This window comes from Hemitrygon akajei, chromosome 13 (genome assembly GCF_048418815.1).
Source record: "Hemitrygon akajei chromosome 13, sHemAka1.3, whole genome shotgun sequence".
NCBI lineage: Eukaryota > Metazoa > Chordata > Chondrichthyes > Myliobatiformes > Dasyatidae > Hemitrygon > Hemitrygon akajei.
In genome coordinates, this window is record NC_133136.1 from 5,409,690 (window position 1) to 5,429,816 (window position 20,127).

The 20,127-nt window shown below is 47.3% G+C and overlaps 1 protein-coding gene across 2 annotated transcripts in view; it reads left to right on the forward strand.

The window, feature by feature from the left end:
• Nucleotides 1-4,902, forward strand: part of LOC140737606 (putative endothelial lipase) — a 37,512-nt gene extending 32,610 nt beyond the window's left edge. For both annotated transcript variants that reach the window (XM_073064072.1, XM_073064073.1), the window contains one exon: nt 4,438-4,902. In XM_073064072.1, coding sequence (XP_072920173.1) covers nt 4,438-4,450 — 13 coding nt within the window. In that variant the 3' untranslated portion in view covers nt 4,451-4,902. The remainder of the gene's footprint in view (nt 1-4,437) is intronic.
• The last annotated feature ends 15,225 nt before the right edge of the window (nt 4,903-20,127 follow it).

Genomic DNA, 20,127 nt, shown 5'->3' on the forward strand with positions numbered 1-20,127 from the left:
GTGACGCAGTTCCCGAGTGAGTGAGTGAGTGGAAGACGCGGTTCCCGAGTGAGTGAGCGAGTGGAAGACGCGGTTCCCGAGTGAGTGAGCGAGTGGCAACGCGGTTCCCGAGTGAGTGAGTGGAAGACGCGGTTCCCGAGTGAGTGAGTGACCCGGTTCCTGAGTGAGTGAGTGAGTGGAAGACGCGGTTCCCGAGTGAGTGAGTGACCCGGTTCCCGAGTGAGTGAGTGACCCGGTTCCTGAGTGAGCGAGTGGCAACGCGGTTCCTGAGTGAGCAAGTGGAAGACGCGGTTCCTGAGTGAGCGACTGGAAGACGCGGTTCCTGAGTGAGTGAGTGAGTGAGTGGAAGACGCGGTTCCTGAGTGAGCGACTGGAAGACGCGGTTCCTGAGTGAGTGAGTGAGTGAGTGGAAGACGCGGTTCCTGAGTGAGTGAGTGAGTGAGTGGAAGACGCGGTTCCTGAGTGAGCGACTGGAAGACGCGGTTCCTGAGTGAGTGAGTGAGTGAGTGGAAGACGCGGTTCCTGAGTGAGCGAGTGGAAGATGCGGTTCCTGAGTGAGTGAGTGGAAGACGCGGTTCCCGAGTGAGTGAGCGAGTGGCAACGCGGTTCCTGAGTGAGTGAGCGAGTGGAAGACGCGGTTCCCGAGTGAGCGAGTGGAAGACGCGGTTCCTGAGTGAGTGAGTGAGTGAGTGGAAGACGCGGTTCCTGAGTGAGCGAGTGGAAGACACGGTTCCTGAGTGAGCGAGTGGAAGACCCGGTTCCTAAGTGAGTGAGTGAGCGAGTGGAAGACGCGGTTCCCGAGTGAGTGAGTGATGTGGTTCCCGAGTGAGTGAGCGAGTGGAAGACGCGGTTCCCGAGTGAGTGAGTGACCCGGTTCCTGAGAGAGTGAGTGAGTGAGTGGAAGACGTGGTTCCTAAGTGAGTGAGTGAGCGTGTGGAAGACGCGGTCCCTGAGTGAGTGAGTGACCCGGTTCCTGAGTGAGTGAGTGAGTGGATGATGCGGTTCCTGAGTGAGTGAGCGAGTGGCAACGCGGTTCCCGAGTGAGTGAGTGGAAGACGCGGTTCCCGAGTGAGTGAGTGACCCGGTTCCTGAGTGAGTGAGTGAGTGGAAGACGCGGTTCCCGAGTGAGTGAGTGACCCGGTTCCCGAGTGAGTGAGTGACCCGGTTCCTGAGTGAGCGAGTGGCAACGCGGTTCCTGAGTGAGCAAGTGGAAGACGCGGTTCCTGAGTGAGCGACTGGAAGACGCGGTTCCTGAGTGAGTGAGTGAGCGAGTGGAAGACGCGGTTCCTGAGTGAGCGAGTGGAAGACGCGGTTCCTGAGTGAGTGAGTGAGTGAGTGGAAGACGCGGTTCCTGAGTGAGCGAGTGGAAGACACGGTTCCTGAGTGAGCGAGTGGAAGACCCGGTTCCTAAGTGAGTGAGTGAGCGAGTGGAAGACGCGGTTCCCGAGTGAGTGAGTGATGTGGTTCCCGAGTGAGTGAGCGAGTGGAAGACGCGGTTCCCGAGTGAGTGAGTGACCCGGTTCCTGAGAGAGTGAGTGAGTGAGTGGAAGACGTGGTTCCTAAGTGAGTGAGTGAGCGAGTGGAAGACGCGGTCCCTGAGTGAGTGAGTGACCCGGTTCCTGAGTGAGTGAGTGAGTGAGTGGATGATGCGGTTCCTGAGTGATTGAGTGACCCAGTTCCTGAGTGAGTGGAAGACGCGGTTCCTGAGTGAGCGAGCGAGTGGAAGACGCGGTTCCCGAGTGAGTGGAAGACGCGGTTCCCGAGTGAGTGAGCGAGTGGAAGACCCGGTCCCTGAGTGACCTTGGAGTCATCACAAAGTCCACTCATTGGGCCATTCAGCCCATCGTGTCTGCTCTGCCGTTCAATATTTGCTTATTTTTTCCCTCACACCCTCAATCTCCTGCCTTCTCGTTGCACCCTTTGGCATCCTGACTAATCAGGAACCTATCCAACTCTGCTGTAAATGTACTGAATGACTTGGCATTCACTCTATCTGGGCCTTTCAATATTTGATGGGTTTCAATGAGATTTTTCCCTCATTTATATTACTGACATGTTGCATTAAATTTATTGTTTTGTGGCAGCTGTACAATGTAAAACATAAAAATTGCAAATAATTATGATAAGAAATGTATATTTAAAGATTGAATGAGTAGTGCAAAAGGCAAAATCATGAGCTAATGGACAAGGGTTCATTGTCCGTTCTGAAATGTGATGGTGGAGGGGAAGCTGTTGCTTAAATGTTGAGTGTGTGATCCTTGTTCCCATCTCACTAGATTTATTATGACAAGTATTTAATCTGACTGATATGACATGTATTAAATCTTCCTTGTGTTATGATATACATATGGCAAATGGAGGGTCAACTTCACTCTCCATATGCTGTGTGTTTACATGTATTAGGAATTTGCTGTGACAAGCAACAAAACCACATTTAATATAAAGGAATTATATAAAAACAAAGTTGGATGTTAAAGACCAGATATGGAGCAAATGTGCGTAAATGGCAGCATGCACAGTGTTTACAATACAAGCAACATTATAAAAAGTAGTTTAAAGTGTTTACTGTGCAGTGATGGAGGTGGGTTGGGCGGACTAGAATGGTCGCTAGATTAACTGTCTTCATGTATCAAACGTCCAGCTTCTAATTTTCTCCAAACTTAAACAGGACATAATGGAGGAGAGCCAGAAAAACAGTCGGTGGGTTGGGATCCTTCCAGTAAAGTTGGGAAAGCTATCATGCATTGAGCAAGAACAGGAACGCTTCCTGCTTCCTTTGGAATAATCCCAAAGATTGCTGTGAATGAATTAGGTTGTAGGTCCAAACCTATGACTTTTGATAACGTTTTAAAAACATCTCTCCAAAAATTATTTAACTTTATACAGGACCAAAACATATGAGTTAAGGTAGCCACCTCAGTGTTGCATCTGTCACAGGTGGGAATTATATTAGAAAAAATATGCGCTAGTTTATCTTTTGACATATGCACCCTGTGTACTATCTTGAACTGAGTCAAGGAGTGACGGGCACAGATAGATGAATTGTTAACTAAATGATAAATTTTATTCTACTGATCATCTGAAAGTGACTCCTGAAGTTCCAATTCCCAAGCACGTTTAACCGTATCATTAGACATCATTCATAAATTCATTAGCCGTTCATACATAATGGCTATCAATCCTTTTTAAAGTGGTTTAAGCTTAAAGATAGCATCTATCATATTTGGTAAATGAGCAAATGGGTAATTCGGTAACAAATAGCTTTTTAAAAAAAACCCTAACTTGTAAATATCTAAAAGAAAATGTGCATTAGATGTATCATATTTATCCACTAGCTGCGAAAAAGATATTAAACAGTTCTCTAAAAACAAATCTAAAAAAGTTTTTATTCCCTTTGAGCAAACTTGGCGACCTTTTATTCAATATTTTCATGTGATCTAATTTTTCTTTTTTTTTACTTTTTTTAGGTAATTTTTTTTTCTTTTCCCTGAAGTTTTAGATTTGACCAGAAGGATTTTTCTTTTTTTAAAAAAAAAAAAAATTATATCCTCAAAATGGACTGCCCAGTTTCCTTTTTTTGTTTTGGGTTAGTTTAGTGGTTTTTTTTTCATAATAGAAATTTTGAGTCTCGTTTTTCTATGAATTGTTGAGGAGTTGTGGTTCTTTTTAATATTGGCTCAGTATACTATACATGATTTTGACAGTGTGTATTTTTGTTTGTACCTTTATTGAAATATGTATTTGAGATACCTTCTCTCACTTGTATTTATCCGTATTCTTTTAAATTAATAAAAAAAGATTGAAATGAAAAGATTAACTGTCTTGCGTGGTGGGGTGGAGGGTGTCTCTACCAAAGGAGTGTAAGGTGCTGCTTCCCTCACAAGCCATTAGCCTGCAGGTCACCCTTGGAAGGAGTAGTACCTGCTGAGGCCCCCCCCGATCAGGGTCACGGTCACGTGCAGCAGGGGAGCAGGTGGTGGATGGTCATATGTGTAGCTGGCCCATATCAGGAGTCCTGGTTATGCGACCGCTGACGCCAGGCAGACAGTCTCTGAAGAGTATTGACAATGACTGGGGTCACCTGTCTTGTGAAGACACGGCCCAGAAGGCAGAGGCAAACCACTACTGTAGAAAAATTTGCCAAGAACGACCATGGGCATGAGATCATGATTGCCCACGTCACACGACACAGGATGATACCTGGGGGGGGGGGGGGGGTGGTGGGGTGGTGATAGAAACTTTTTTTAGGATGGCATGAAGTTTTGTTTTAGTAGGCCTGGTGCACTTTGCAGAAGGGAGCAATACAAAGCTGTCATAACATTAGACTGGGGTAATAGATGGAGGGGAATAACTGGAATGGTTGGTCAGATTAACTGCACGGGGGAAAATCTCAAGATGGTGTGATAACTACAGCCATTATTTTTGTTTGTATTCTAGATTGTTACAATGAGTGTTTGGAAGTGAAGTTGACGTATCGTCGAGGGAACCTGTAGAATGCCTTGTGAGCTGGATGCCAGTCTGAAAACACCAATGCTCTCTCATTGAATACAAGTTGATTCCGGCTGGGCACTTCGTTCTCCTCACTGAACTTGTTTAGCACGAGTTTTCTCCAGCTGCACAATCTCATCTCACAATACTGCATATTGATGCAACGAGGTGCCCCGTGGTACATTAGCACCTATCCCACGTTGGTCCACGTTCACTCGCTTGTGCCCACTACAGTTGCCAGGGCTGTGACCTCCAGAGCTGTATGTTATATAGAGTTTTATACTGATAATTTAAGAGAAAATGTCTGGTTTGTATATATTGATTTGCTGCAATTTTGTACAATGTAGACTTTGTTTAAATGCTATTTATATCTTGATGTGGACTATGTCTAAAAATAAAATTATTTTTCTGTAATTATTGGAATGGAAGCAATTAATTAAAATGTGTGCAGTGTCTGACATCTGTGATTGTAGCTGGGGGGTTGGGCATCGATGGCCCACTGGGGGACCACAATAACATAGCAGATAGTGTGATGCTATTACAGCTCCAGGTGTCGGAGATTGGAGTTCAATTCTAGTGGCATCTGCAAGAAAGTCTGTACATTCATAGAAAGATAGAAAACCTACAGCACAATACAGGCCCTTCAGCCCACAATGCCATGCCGGACATGTACTTAAGAAATTACCTAGGGTTACCCATAGCCCTCTATTTTTCTGAGCTCCATGTACCTGTCCAGGAGTCTCTTAAAAGACCCTATCGTATCCGCCTTCACCACTGTTGCTGGCAGCCCATTTCCAGCATCTGCAGAATCTCTCGTGTGTCATTGTTCAATCTCTGGTTAACACCAGTGGGCAAAGTACATTTATTATTGAAGTCCGTTTACATTATACAACCTTGAGATATGTCTCCTTACAGGCAGCCACAGAACAAACAAAATCAAGGAACCCATTAAAAATACTAACAAGCATCCAATGTGCAGAGAGAGAGAAAAAAATAAATCTTGTGAGCAATGGAAGTAAGCCAATAGTATTTAGAACAAAAGTGAGTCCACAGACATGGAGCCTGGAGCAGCCAGAGCAGGCCACAGCCTCGGCCTCGGTTCAGCACATAACGGAGTGAGCGTTATGGAGTCTGGAGCAGGCCACAGCCTCGGCCTCGGTTCAGCACATTAACGGAGTGAGCGTTATGGAGTCTGGAGCAGGCCACAGCCTCGGCCTCGGTTCAGCACACAACGGAGTGAGCGTTATGGAGTCTGGAGCAGGCCACAGCCTCGGCCTCGGTTCAGCACACAACGGAGTGAGCGTTATGGAGTCTGGAGCAGGCCCACAGCCTCGGCCTCGGTTCAGCACACAACGGAGTGAGCGTTATGGAGTCTGGAGCAGGCCACAGCCTCGGCCTCGGTTCAGCACACAACGGAGTGAGCGTTATGGAGTCTGGAGCAGGCCACAGCCTCGGCCTCGGTTCAGCACACAACGGAGTGAGCGTTATGGAGTCTGGAGCAGGCCACAGCCTCGGCCTCGGTTCAGCACACAACGGAGTGAGCGTTATGGAGTCTGGAGCAGGCCACAGCCTCGGCCTCGGTTCAGCACACAACGGAGTGAGCGTTATGGAGTCTGGAGCAGGCCACAGCCTCGGCCTCAGTTCAGCACACAACGGAGTGAGCGTTATGGAGTCTGGAGCAGGCCACAGCCTCGGCCTCAGTTCAGCACACAACGGAGTGAGCATTATGGAGTCTGGAGCAGGCCACAGCCTCGGCCTCAGTTCAGCACACAACGGAGTGAGCATTATGGAGTCTGGAGCAGGCCACAGCCTCGGCCTCAGTTCAGCACACAACGGAGTGAGCATTATGGAGTCTGGAGCAGGCCACAGCCTCGGCCTCAGTTCAGCACACAACGGAGGTGAGCATTATGGAGTCTGGAGCAGGCCACAGCCTCGGCCTCAGTTCAGCACATAATGGAGTAAACGTCACTGAGCAGGCGTCAGAGTTACAATGAGTCCCATCTTTATCTGGCTGTTTGCTGGCCAGTTTCTTGAGACCAGAATCGAGCAGCAAGTATAATCCAGGAACTCGAACATTGCCAGAGATGTACAAATCTGGGATATGCCCCGTTTTACATTCCACAGGAGGTCTTGTACTGTGGGCTACGTGTTAAATTAGGAAGAACCCCAGTGTGGGCCCTCTGCTGCCGTGTGATTGATCAATAGTCTCTGTGACTCTCGACAGCAGACAAAATGTCAGTCTCGGAGGAATGATCATGCAAGAACTCTCTATGTAGTGAATCACTTTCTGGTTTAAGATGGTGCTGGTGATGACTTGCTGGTAGCAAATAAAACACACAAAATAAAAAATTACTGTAGTAAACAGACTTTATCTCAGAAACGACACTACAATCAATAGCCTGTAATTTCCCATTTGGAGTTCAGCTTTTGATCGCCTGTACGATCTGCCATTTTTGCAGTGTAAACCGAAGTCTCGAAGGTGCAGGATGGTTGCAGTGTTGTGTGAGCAGGCCAAATCAGGGCAGTGGGGCCTGGGCCCGAGAGTGGAGACTGAGCTAATGTCTGGCCATTGCTGGGGAGGACTTGGAGGCGTTTCAATGAGGCAGAACCAAGGTGAGGCGGCAGGGCCTGGGCCTGGGTCTGAAAGCGAGGAACGACACCAGGTTTGGCCGATTTAAGCACCAGGCCAGATTGAGAAGGTCAGAGTGTCGGGGTCGGAAGTAAGGGATAGGCTGGTGCTCAGCTCAATTCTCCGCGAGGTTTACTCATCTCTGCATTGAACTGAGGCTGTGGTCTGCAACTAACGGGCTTCAGGATTGTCTGTGACTGCTTCGTGGCTGTGGTCGCGTTTGTCATTTCAGGTCAGAATGTTATTCGTTTACTTTTTATCGTTGCACGATCTGTTTTCTCCCCCTGCACATTGGGTGTTTGACAGTCCTCTTTCTTTTAGTGGGTTTTAATTGGGTTTCTTTGTTTTGTGGCTGCCTGTAAGGAGATGAATCTCAAGGTTGTGTATAACATACGTCATACTTTCAACTTTGCCTCATTGCAGTTCTCACTGAGTTTCCAAACCTCTGAAAACCTCAGCAGAAGTAAAATATATTAGACTGTTTGCCACATCATCCGTCTCTCCACAGGGATTTAAAATTTTTGTGCAGAGCCACATTCCCCAGTTTTACCTCTGATATTGTCATCCAGCCCTCTCCTAATGAGTGATGCCATTGTTTCGGCAAGTTAAATCTGGACTGATGTCATGATCACTGCATTGTAAGAGACAGGAACAAGGAGGGCAGGGAATCACATAAGCCTCGATTTCTCTAGCTTCTGGTAATTTCTCCCCTCTTACCCCTTCTCTTCTCCTCACTTGCCCATCACCTCCCTCTGGGTCCCCTCCTGCTTCATCTTCTCCCATGGTCCACTCTCCTCTCTTATCAGATACTTTCTTGGTTGCAGGTAGTGTTATGTGTGATGAGAGAACCAGATGGAGATGGGGGTCCAGAGTTGACCCCCCCCATGAACTATGCTGCTAACGAGAGAGAGAGAGATGGAGAACAGAGGAGAGGCATCTGATACAGATAAGAGAGAGAGAGAGACATGATTTAGTATTATGGCTTCTTCACTGATTATTTACCTTTTGCTACAAGGACACTTCTTTGCTCGTTAACATTCCTGTGGAGGGACAGTGGGGAGTGGTCAGTTTGATGGACATGGAGTTGATGGATCCGTCAGTGGGGATAAAAGATGGGCCTGCAGAGACACCCATAGACACTGTAAGAGTGTTGTGCACCCACAGGAAGGTAGGGGCTTGGAGGACTGAATTGGGGAGATCGGTCACAAGGCTCACAGTGTGACGGCAGGACCGGTGGGGGACTTGTGTGGGTTTTCCACTCATGCCAGAGGGACGAGCCCACCATGGAAGCACGGTCTAGCTGAGAACAGACGGGTCATAACCGATGACCACATCAGTACAACGAACAAGAAGACAACAGAAGGTTTGCCTGCTGCAGCTGCTTCTCCTCTCCCTCTCTCTCTCTCTCTCTCTCTCCCCCCCCTCCCTCCCTCTCTCCCTCCCTCCCTCCCTCCCTCTCTCTCTCCTCCCTCCCTCTCTCCCTCTCTCTCTCTCTCTCTCCTCCCCTCCTCTCTCTCTCCTCCTCCCCCCTCTCTCTCTCTCTCCTCTCTCTCTCTCTCTCTCCTCTCCCCCTCCCTCCCTCCCTCCCTCCCTCTCTCCCCCTCCCTCCCTCTCTCTCCTCCCTCCCTCTCTCTCTTCCCCCCTCCCTCTCTCTCTCTCCCTCCACTCTCTCTCTCTCCTCCCCCCTCCCTCTCTCTCTCTCCTCTCTCTCTCTCCCCCTCCCTCCCTCCCTCCCTCCCTCTCCCTCTCTCCCCCCTCCCTCTCTCTCTCTCTCTCTCTCTCTCTCTCTCTCTCTCTCTCTCTCTCTCTCTCTCTCTCTCTCTCTCTCTCTCTCTCTCCTCTCTCTTCCCCCCTCCCTCTCTCTCTCTCCAACATCACAACAGCAACTACCTCAACTTAAACTGAACTGAACTGAATGCTGAACTCTGCATTATCTTAAGACTATTCATTTACTCCTAGACTTTGATAGAGCTTGGTTTTGATTCTTATTTCTACACTTCTGTATAAATATATATATCAATTGCTAACGTGTTTTATAATTTTATTTGCATTTTGATACTGTATTGCTTAGTTTACTAATAAACACTTTAGTTACAGTACCACCAGACTCCAACGTATCAGTCCATTTCTGCTGGCTCATTAACCAGTTATGGGGTACGTAACAGTAGTATTGAGGAAGCAGGTAGACTGAAGAAGGGCTTAGACAGAATAGGAGAATGGGCAAGAAAGTGGCAAATGAAAAATGCAAGGTCATGCACTTTGGTAGTTAGAAATAATTGTGCAGACTATTTTCTAAATGGGGAGAAAATCCAAAAATCTGACATGCAAAGGGATTTGGGAGTCCTTGTACAGAACACCCTAAAGGTTAACTTTCAGATTGAGTCGGTGGTGAGGAAGGTAAATGCCATGTTAGCATTCATTTCAAGAGGTCTAGAATACAAGAGCAGGGATGTGATGCTGAGCTTAATAAGGCATTGGTGAGGCCTCACCTTGTGTATTGTGAACAGTTTTGGCTCCTCATCTAAGAAAAGATGTGCTGGCCAGGTTCACAAGAATGATTCCAGGAATGAAAGGGTTATCATACGAGGAACGTTTGATGGCTCTGGGTCTGTACTCGCTGGAATTTAGAAGGATGAGGGGGCATCTCATTGAAACCTTTTGAATGTTGAAAGGCCTAGACAGAGTAGATGTGGAAAGGATGTTTCCCCATGGTGGGAGAGTCTAGGACAAGAGGGGCACAGCCTCAGGATAGAGGGACGTCCATTTTAAAACTGAGATGCGGAGAAATTTCTTTAGCCAAAGGGTGGTGAATTTGTGGAATTTATTACCACAGGCAGCTGTGGAGACCAGGCCATTGGGTGTATTTTAAGGCAGAGATTGATAGGTTCTTGATTGGACATGGCATCAAAGGTTACAGGGAGAAGGCTGAGGAACGGGAAAGAAGATCAGCCATGATGGAATGGTGGAGCAGACTTGATGGGCCAAATGGCCTAATTCTGCTCCTACGTCTTGTGGTCTTATGGATGAAATATTCTCTGATTTTGGCAAATGTTTCATCATCCCAGTAGACATAGTCAGTGCGTTGTTGACTGGTGTGCCCTCTGTATGCTTGGCCTTTATATACTTTTCAATCAGCTGATTAGTCATTATTTTGGAAAGTCAAGTGTGATATGGGGAAGAAATCTCATTCATATTGGCTGTGTAGCAAACTTCATGCATCGTGGTCTGGAATTTAGCCTGCACTGCTCTTAAATATGATCAAGGTCTATGTGTATGTTAACAGAATTGTTTGCAGAAAACCATGTTTCCAGGAATTCTCTTGCATGTTGCGTGTTCGTTTGCACCATGACTTTCACAGATGCCCCCTCTGTGCCCCTCTTGACTTCATGGGGCGACTCTAGGGAGAGTTGGTCATGCCGCTTCACAACCAGTTGATGTTCATGGACCCTTGTGGATCGTTTTCTCCCCATTCGGCTGACATAATATTTGCTGCAGTCCCCACATTGCATTTGTAGACCACATTGTTCATGTCTAATAGTTTGGTTCCTTCTTTTGGTCTGCAGAATACTTTTCTTCAATGCTGCTGTTGGTTTGTGCACAACCAAAATTCTATGTTCTTGGAGCAGTTGGGCCATCACGTCCAAGATATTTTAAGTATACAGAGGGACAACCCATTTGGTCGCTTCTTGGTGCATTGTGGACCTTGTAAGCATCTTTGTATGGAAGTTCTGTGGGTATCCGTTTCATAGAAACATAGAAAACCTACAGCATGTTGTGGCCATCAGTGAGTCATGTCTGAAAGATTATAGCTGTCAGCTTAATGTCCAAGGATACACTTTGTATCAAAAAGACAGACAGGAAGGCAAAGGAGGTAGTGTTGATCTGTAGGTAAAAAATGAAATGAAATTATTTGAAAGAGATGACATGAGGTCAGAAGGTGTTGAACCATTATTCTGGATTGGGGATATTGTGCAATGTACTGGAATTGCGATTGAATTCAACCTGAAATTTGAAAAGGAGAAGCTGAAGTCAGATGTATCAATAGTACAGTGGAGTAAAGGAAATTATAGAGGGCATGAGAGAGGAAGAAAGGAAATTATAGGCAGTTAGTCTGACCTCAGTGTTGGTAAGAAGTTGGACTGACTTGTTAAGGATGATGTCTCAGGGTACTTGGATGCACATGATAAATAGGCCATAGTCAGCACGGCTTCCTCAAAGAAAAATCTTCCCTGACAAATCGGTTGGAATTCTTTGAAGAACTAACAAGCAGGATAGACAAAGGGGAATCAGTTGATGCTGTGTTATTGAATTTTCAGAAGGCTTTTGACAGGGTGCCACACACAAGGCTGCTTAACAAGTTACGAGCCCATAGTATTAAAGGAAAGTACTAGCATGGATAAAGCAGTACCTGATTGGCAGGAAGAAGAGTGGAAATAAAGGTAGTTTTTTGTGTCAGGCTACTGGTGACTAGTGGTGTTCCACAGGGGCCTGTGTTGGACGGATTCTTTTTACGTTATATGTCAATGATCTGGATGATGGAATTGATGGCTTTGTTGCAGTCTACAGATGATACGACAATAGGCAGGTAGTTCTGAGGAAGTAGAGAGGCTACAGAAGGACTTAGACATTAGAAGAATGGGCAATGAAATGACAGATGGAATACAGTGTCGGGAAGTGTATGGTCAGGCACTTTGGTAGAAGAAATGAAAGAGTTGACTGTTTTCTAAATGGAAAGAAGGCCTCACCTTGAGTATTGTGAACAGTTTTGGGCTCCTTATCTAAGAAAAGATGTGGCTGGCATTGGAGAGAGTCCAGGTTACAACGAGACACAGCTTGTCACAAGGATGATTCCAGGAATGAAAGGGTTATCATACAAAGAATATCTGATGGCTCTGGGTCTGTACTCGCTGGAATTTAGAAGGATGAAGGGGGATCTCATTGAAACCTTTTGAATGTTGAAAGGCCTAGACAGAGTAGATGTGGAAAGGACATTTCCCTTGCTGGAGGGTGTCTCGGACAAGAGGGGCACAGCCTCAGGATAAAGAGGCGTCCATTTAAAATAGAGATGTGGAGAAATTTCTTTAGCCAGAAGTTGGTGAATTGGTGGAATTTGTTGCTACAGCCAACTGTGGAGGCCAGGTCATTGTGTGGTATTTAAGACAGAGATTGATAAGTTTCTTGATTGGACATGGCCACAAAGGTTTTGGGGAGAAGGCCGGGTCATGGGACTGAGGAGGGGAAAAAAAGGATTAGCCTTGATTCATGGGCGGAGCAGACTAGATGGGCCAAATAGCCTAATTTTGCTCCTATGTCTTATGGTCTTACAAATAAATAACATTGAGAACATGAATTATAGAATCCTTGTAAGTGAGTCTATAGGGTTGCGGAATTAGCTTGGAGTTGAGATTATTCACACTGGTTCTGGAGCCTAATAATAATAAATATCAAACACATAATTGTCTGGGATATCAGCAAGCAAAGAAAATAGATCTTACTGTGATAAAGGGAAAACTTTCAACAGAATTTACTTCAAGGTTTAAGAAAATCTCCTAAACAGAGCTAAATAGTAAAAATATAACAAAGGCGATTAAACACTTTTGTTATAATATATTCTTTTGGCATAACATCTTGGTCCAAAATTGATCTGGAAAATTCACAAAGAAAAATAAGAACCGAAATGACAAATTTTAAAAGACACTCGAACACACTTAGGTTAACATTACCTAGGACAGAAGAAGGAAGAGGAATAACAGACATAAAAAAATTTACAGCACAGTCAGATAAAACAACACTCAGAATCCCACGTGAGCATATACAATTCCAATCAGAGTACACACCACTAAACTTAAATGAAAGCAAGACCCAGAAAAATGAGACATACCACTATTGAAAAGAAAGTTAACCAAGGAAGAGCATGACCCTCTGTGGAAGACTTCTCATGAGCTGAGCCAAATAGATGTTGACAGGGAGGTGTTGAGCACCTGGCTCAGAGCTGGAGATCTCTTCCCAGAAGCAGATGGGTTCCTTGTGGCAAACTGGAGCTGGTGGTAAATACAAAAAATTATAATAAGTACATAATAAAGGACCAAACATTCAAGATGATAAATGTAGAAAGTGCCAAGAGAAAGCAGAAACAATCCAACACGTTACAGGATCCTGCAGCAGTTTAACTCAGTCTGGTTAGCTACACAGGCACAATCAAGTGGCAAACATCATTCACCAAAAACTTGCTTTAAAATAAAAGCCAGCACACCTTACTATAAATACAATCCTGACCCAGTTTAGAGTCAGAGTCCTACAAGTTATATCACTACAGATCCATTATTACAGATAGGACGATCCATAATCACCATCTGAATATATTAGTACAGGATAAACACGCAAGAACAATTTATTTAATAGATATAGCCGTTACAAACACAAACAACATATAGAAATCAGCATGTGAAAAACGCCAGTTGAAAGCCTATGGAACATGAACAGGGTATACATTGTCCAATAGTCATGCCTACGACTGGCATCATCCGAAAGTCACTACCCAATAGCATTAGACAATCAGGCTACACAGTAATATCTGTGTAAGTCTTCAGAAAGCCACAATACTAAACACCACTAGAATAGGTCTGAAAGTTCCTAGCAATTGAGAAATGAGTGTGCTTGGCTATGCCTGTATCTCGAGCTTAGCCAGCTTGAGCTGAGAAAAAATAAATATAATAATAACTTATTTCCGGAGTACTTTTCATGCAGACAATGTAGTTCAAAGTGCTTTTACTATGGGATAAAAGTGCAAACATTATGATAAAAAATAAAAATAAGGATGAGAATGCGAGGCAAGAAGATGTTAGTTAAAAGCAAGATTAACTAAGTAGGTTATTAACACCCACTTGGCTTCACCTATCACCTTCGAGCTATCCTCCTTCCTCTCCCCCCCCCACCTTTTTATTCTGGCGCCCCTACCCCCTCCTTTCCAGTCCTGATGAAGGGGTCTCAGCCTGAGAAATCAACTGTTTATTCATTGCCGAAGATGCTGCCTGTCCTGCTGAGTTCCTCCAGCATTTTGTGTGTGTTGCATTCCTAACAGTTTTAGATATTAAATTCCACAGTTTTAGAACTGACCAATTATGGTTGAAATCTATCTGTTATCTTGGATTTATTTTTTGGCTTAATCCAAGTAAGGCAGGTCCTTGCATGGCAGCAATAAAAAAAACATTTCTTTCCTCCCACAGATGCTGTTCGACCTGCTGAGCTCCTCCAACAGATTGTGTTGCAATCAGCCTTCCACCGAGTCCTTCTCACTGTCCACATTCAATCATGCACGTGATCCGCTCATTTTCATTCTTTCCCATTGCCTACAGATTCATTATTGATCCCCAGTAAAAAGCCATGAGATGTAGGAGCAGAATTAGGCCATTCGGCCCCTCAAATCTGCTATTCCATTCTATCCTGGCTCTCCTGCTTTCCCCTGTGACTTTAGACGCCCTGTTTAATCAAGAAACTGTCACCCTCCACTTTATGTCCTACCCAATGACTTGGCATTGACAGCCATCTGTGGCAATGAACTCCACAGGTTCACTACCCTCTGGTTAATGAAATTCTTCCTCCTCCACCCTATAGATAGATCTAGAATTCTCTCTAGATAGTATAGAGTATTTGTGGAATGAGAAATGGAGTTGAAGCTGCAGTAGGCATTCATTAATTCCTGCCTGAAGGCCTCATTCCTTTCTCACCTATCAAGTGTCAATGAGACAGTCCATGACCTCCGACAGTTCAAAGTCCAAGTCATTTTATTGTCAAAGTGCGTGTCTGTCACAGGCAAAGCCTTCCCCTCCATTGAGCACATCTACAAGGAACACCACCACAAGAAAACAGCATCCCCACCATCCAGCCCATGCTCTCTCCTCACTGACCTTTTATCTTTCCATTCTGTGGCAACGAATTCCACAGATTCACCACCCTCTGGCTAAGGAAATCCCTCCTGATATCCGTACTGAAGGGGCACCCTTGTATCTGAGTCTGTGCCCTCTGGTCCTAGATTCCCCCATCCTCTCCACATCCACTCTATCTAGGCCTTTCAATATTCGATAGGCTGCAATAAGATCTTGCATCATTCTCTTAAACTCCAGCGAGTGCAGGCCCAGAGCCATCAAACACTCCTCATATGTTAACCCTTTTTTTCCTGAGATAATTCTCGTAAGCCTCCTCTGTAGAGATCTGGTTGCCCCGCTGTAGAAAGGATGTTGAGGCTTTGGAGAGGCTGCCCAGTTTAGAAGGAATGTGCTGTCACAAGAGGCTGGATAAACTTGTGCTGTCTACTCTGGAGAATCGGAGGCCGAGGGGAGGTCTGGAGAGGTTTGTAACATTACGAGAGGACAGAGAGCATCCGTTTCCCAGGGTTGCAATGTCGAATACCAGAGGACATGTACGGAAGGTGAGGGGGTGGGTTCAAAGGGGATGTGAGGGGTAAGTATTTTTACACAGAGTGGGGTGGGTGCCTGGAATGTGCTGCCTGGTATGGTGGTAGAGTCAAATACATTAAGGATGTTTAAGAGACGTTTGGATAGGCACGTGGATGTAAGGAAGATGGGGGGATATGGACATGGTGTAGGGAGGAGGGATTAGTATTTGGCGTTTTTGATTTGCTTTTTACCTGGTTTGGTATGACATTGTGGGTTGAATGGCCTGTTCCTATGCTGTACTCTTCTATCTTCTCTACAATGCCAACATATCTTTTCTTAGATACGGGGCCTAAAGCAGAAACTTCATTCTGGTAAAATCAAAAGCCCTTCTGTGAAATAACAACCATGAACGCTGTGTGCTCTGACAGTCCGAGTTTCTGACCGTGCACTGTGGAGCAGTTTGCTTTTCTGAGTTGACCTGGCCTCTTTTTCTCACAATCTGCAAGGTCAGATTATGTTCTTTTTGTTGTCCCTTCTCTCCTCTGGGAGGTTATGAATCAGCATCTTATCTTTTTCTTCTTTGTATATATTAGAACTTTTATCTATTAGTTCCAGGATGATGTTGAAAATTGGGATTGGTTTCTTCTTGCTTGTCACGCACAGCAGCATATCCTCTTCCTGAGGAGACTGAGCTGAGTGAGCACTCACCCCCCACCCACCACCACTATTTGAGTATTTTTTACAGGAACACCATAAATTCTGTCTGAAACAGGTGCCTCATCGCGTGGCACTGGAAATACAAGGCATCTAACTGCAAGTCCCTCCAACGAATTATGAGCACTGCTGGGAGGCTCGTTGGGGTCTCTCTTCCATCTAGCAGAGGTATTTGTCAGAAGCACTGCATACACAGGGCTCTCAGCATCGTCAGTGATCCCTCCCACCTGTCCAACAATCTCTCTGACCACCCCCCCCTCAACTATCGGGCGGGAGGCACTGCAACATTAGAACAATGAACTGTTAGAGTGGGAACAGCTTCTTCCCCAGGCTGTAGGATTTCCGAACTCTCTGTCACCACCCAGGTCTCATCGCGCACTATGATGATAATGCCAATGGACTTGCGGTCGGATTCCTCTGGCAGGCGGTGATGCAGCTGGTCAGGGCACTCTTGACGGTAAAACTCTCTTTCCTTCCTTTGCTTCTCAGCTTTGACAACATGAGAGGCCAGGGCCAAGGACTGGAGGCCTGACTGAGTGGGTGGGGGGGGCGGGGGCTTTTTCTCAGTTGCTTGGCTGTTGCTGCCGCTGCTTGTGGGCATGCTATGTTGGCAGTGGAGTGTGTGGCAGCCTTTGCATCCTGTCCCAACACGACCCTCGGTGTTGGGTGTTGATGTAAATGACGCATTTCGCTGTATGTTTTAATGTGCATGTGACGGATAAACCTGGATATGAATCTGAATCTAAGTTACTGATATTAAATAACTTGTGTCTCAAGGGGAAGGAATGTTATGATTAAACTTCCAGGAGCCATTTGATGAGTATCATGAGCAAGTTTGGGGGCCTCCGCTGGTCGGCGTCCTGCCCTACACATACAAAGCCAGGGCAGTACGATATGGAGAGCAAGCTGTTGCCCATACAGGCTCCCCCTCTCCACCCAGCTGATGAATCCAGAGGAACGGCGGAGACCGATATAGTTTGGTACCAGCAGGATCATGGGAATTGCCAGTCAGTGTTGAACCCAACGTAGGGTGGCCCTGGGGACTCCAATTCGAGATTTTCCTCAGAGTTTAGTCCCAAAGCTGCCCCGTCAGTGGGTGTAGATGCAAGGCAGTGGAAGTTTGAGATCAGAGTTTTCCTTCTCCTAAATGAGCTGCCAACCACAATTGACAAGCCCCATCTGCCCGAAGCGACTGGTCTGAAGGCGTCAGTCACCCGCCTTTGCCCCTTTGCCTGTCAGTAGAAACAGTTCAGTTGGGCTTAGTAGCTGAGCCACACGTGAAGGCCAGGAGCTGGACTTGGTTGTCAGAGGCTATTTGAGACTCACACCTGTGGTGAACTACATATACCTGTCTGGATATGCCCCCCCGCTGACTGCTCCTGTGGCTCCTCCTACAGACCCCGGTATAAAGGCGATTGGAGACACCGCCCCGGCCTCAGTCTCCAGGATGTAGTGTGGTGGTCAATTGCTGCTTGTTCTTTCTTCCAGCCAATAAAAGACTATATCTCGCCTCACGTCTCCGAGAATTATTGATGGTGCATCAATTTTATTGGCTGGAAGTTTTAAAACATGGAAAGTATTTTACGTCCGGAAAAATTAGACTTGGACCCCCAAACTCCAGAAGCAGCTCTTGCCTTTGAACTCTGGCTTGCATGCTTCCAATCATACTTGGAAGCGATTCCAGTGACTGAGCCTGCCACAATGTACAAAATCCTCCTTTCCAGAGTAAGTCCGAAAGTATTCTCCCTTATCAAGGACCTGCCGACCTACCAAGGGGCACTGGATGCCCTCAAAAGACAGTACCTGCGGCCAGTGAACACTGTCTACGCAGGACATTGCTTAGCGACACGGCGACAGTGAACCGACGAGTCGAGCGGGCAGTTTCTCTGAGCCCTACAGACACTCGTGCGAGCTTGCGACTGCAAGGGACTGACAGCGGAACAGCATGTGGAGCTGCTAGTATGAGACGCCTTTGTTACGGGGATCAGGTCAGTGTACGTGCGCCAGCGGCTGCTGGAAAATGCCGATCTTACCTTACACTTGGTGATCGAGACGGCCGACATGCTGGAGGCTGCTCTGCACAACGCTGATGCTGTCCAGCTGCGCAATCCCCCGCCGGTTCCGTGGACACCTCAGACCCCGCTGCTGACGGTTCCCGCAAGCGAATTCACCACCGCCGCTGCCAGTCGCGAGTCCACGTACTCCCCGAACCCAACCACAGCTGCTGCCAGTCGCAAGTCCACGCAGTGTTACTTCTGCGGACTCGAAAAGCACCCCCGAAAACGCTGCCCGGCCCGAGAAGCGACCCGCTCCAGCTGTGGGAAGAAGGGCCATTTTGCCAAGGTCTGTAAGTCTAAACCACGAGCGGGGTCGGGCAGCGCTGCGTGTGAGGCATGGGGGCGGCCATCTTTGTCGGCGCCACCTCGCCCTACCTCCAACCCACGGGTGTTTACCGGGCACCAAGACGGCGGTTCAACTCTGGCCTCCGTAACCCTTGACCAAAGCGCCCCACACCAGCTTGCAAGGTCAATGATGGACATCCTGGTGGAGGGGCACAGGACTAGCTGCCTGTTTGACACGGGCAGCACTGAGAGTTTTATTGACCCAGCCACAGTGAAACGCTGTGGACTCGTGACATGGCCGGCACGTCAGAAGATCACCTTGGCTTCTGGGTCTCATCCCACAGACATCCGGGTGGGTTGTGTAGCGACATTGGTGGTACAGGGCACAGAATATCGGGACTTTGCGCTACTGGTCATGCCTCAACTGTGTGCGCCTGTACTATTGGGGCTGGACTTCCAGAGCCACCTAAAAAGTGTGAATATGGCATATGACGGGCCCCTCCCACCACTCACTGTCAGGAATCCTCAGTTTTGTGGGACTTCGTCATATACCGCGCTACTGACCACACACACACACCGACCTGCACATCCCACCCAGCACCATGCCGACAGCCACGCTACCAACACCACTTGCAGCCTCTCCACCCTCAAGATCCCTCCCCCACCGCTGTTCGCCAACCTGACCCCTGACTGTAAACCTGTGGCAACTAAAAGCAGGAGGTCAACGCAGGGGACAGGGCCTTCATTCAGTCAGAGGTGCAGCGGCTGCTCAGGGAGGGGATCATTGAGCCGAGCACAAGCCCTTGGAGGGCCCAGGTGGTTGTTGTTCGGACTGGGCAGAAAAATAGGATGGTCGTGGACTACAGTCAAACCATCAATAGGTTCATGCAGCTTGACGCGTACCCCCTACCCCGCATCGCGGATATGGTCAACCGGATAGCTCAGTACAAGGTGTACTCGACCGTAGATCTGAAATCCGCTTATCACCAGCTCCCCATCCGCCCAGAGGACCGCCCCTACACCGCCTTTGAGGCGGGCGGCAGGCTCTATCACTTCCTGCGCTTCCCCTTCGGTGTCACAATTGGTGTCTCTGTCTTCCAGAGGGAAATGGACCGGATGGTGGACCAGTGCCAACTGAAGGCCACATTTCCCTATCTGGATAATATCACCATCTGTGGTCACGACTGGTCAGATCACAACGCCAACCTCCAACGATTCTTCCAAGTGGCCAAAGCCCTGAACCTTACTTATAACAGGGACAAGTGTGTGTTCGGAACCACCCAACTCGCTATCCTTGGGTATGTCGTGGAGAATGGGGTCATTGGCCCTGATCCCGACCGTATGCGCCCCCTGTTAGAACTCCCTCTTCCCACCACCCTCAGAGCCCTCAGACAGTGCCTGGGCTTCTTTACCTATTACGCCCAATGGGTCCCCCATTACGCAGACAAGGCCCGCCCCCGGTCAAGTCCACCACATTTCCTCTCTCAGCCAAGGCCCGCGCGGCCTTCAGCCGCATTAAAGGGGACATTGCCAAAGCAACGATGCATGCGGTGGATGA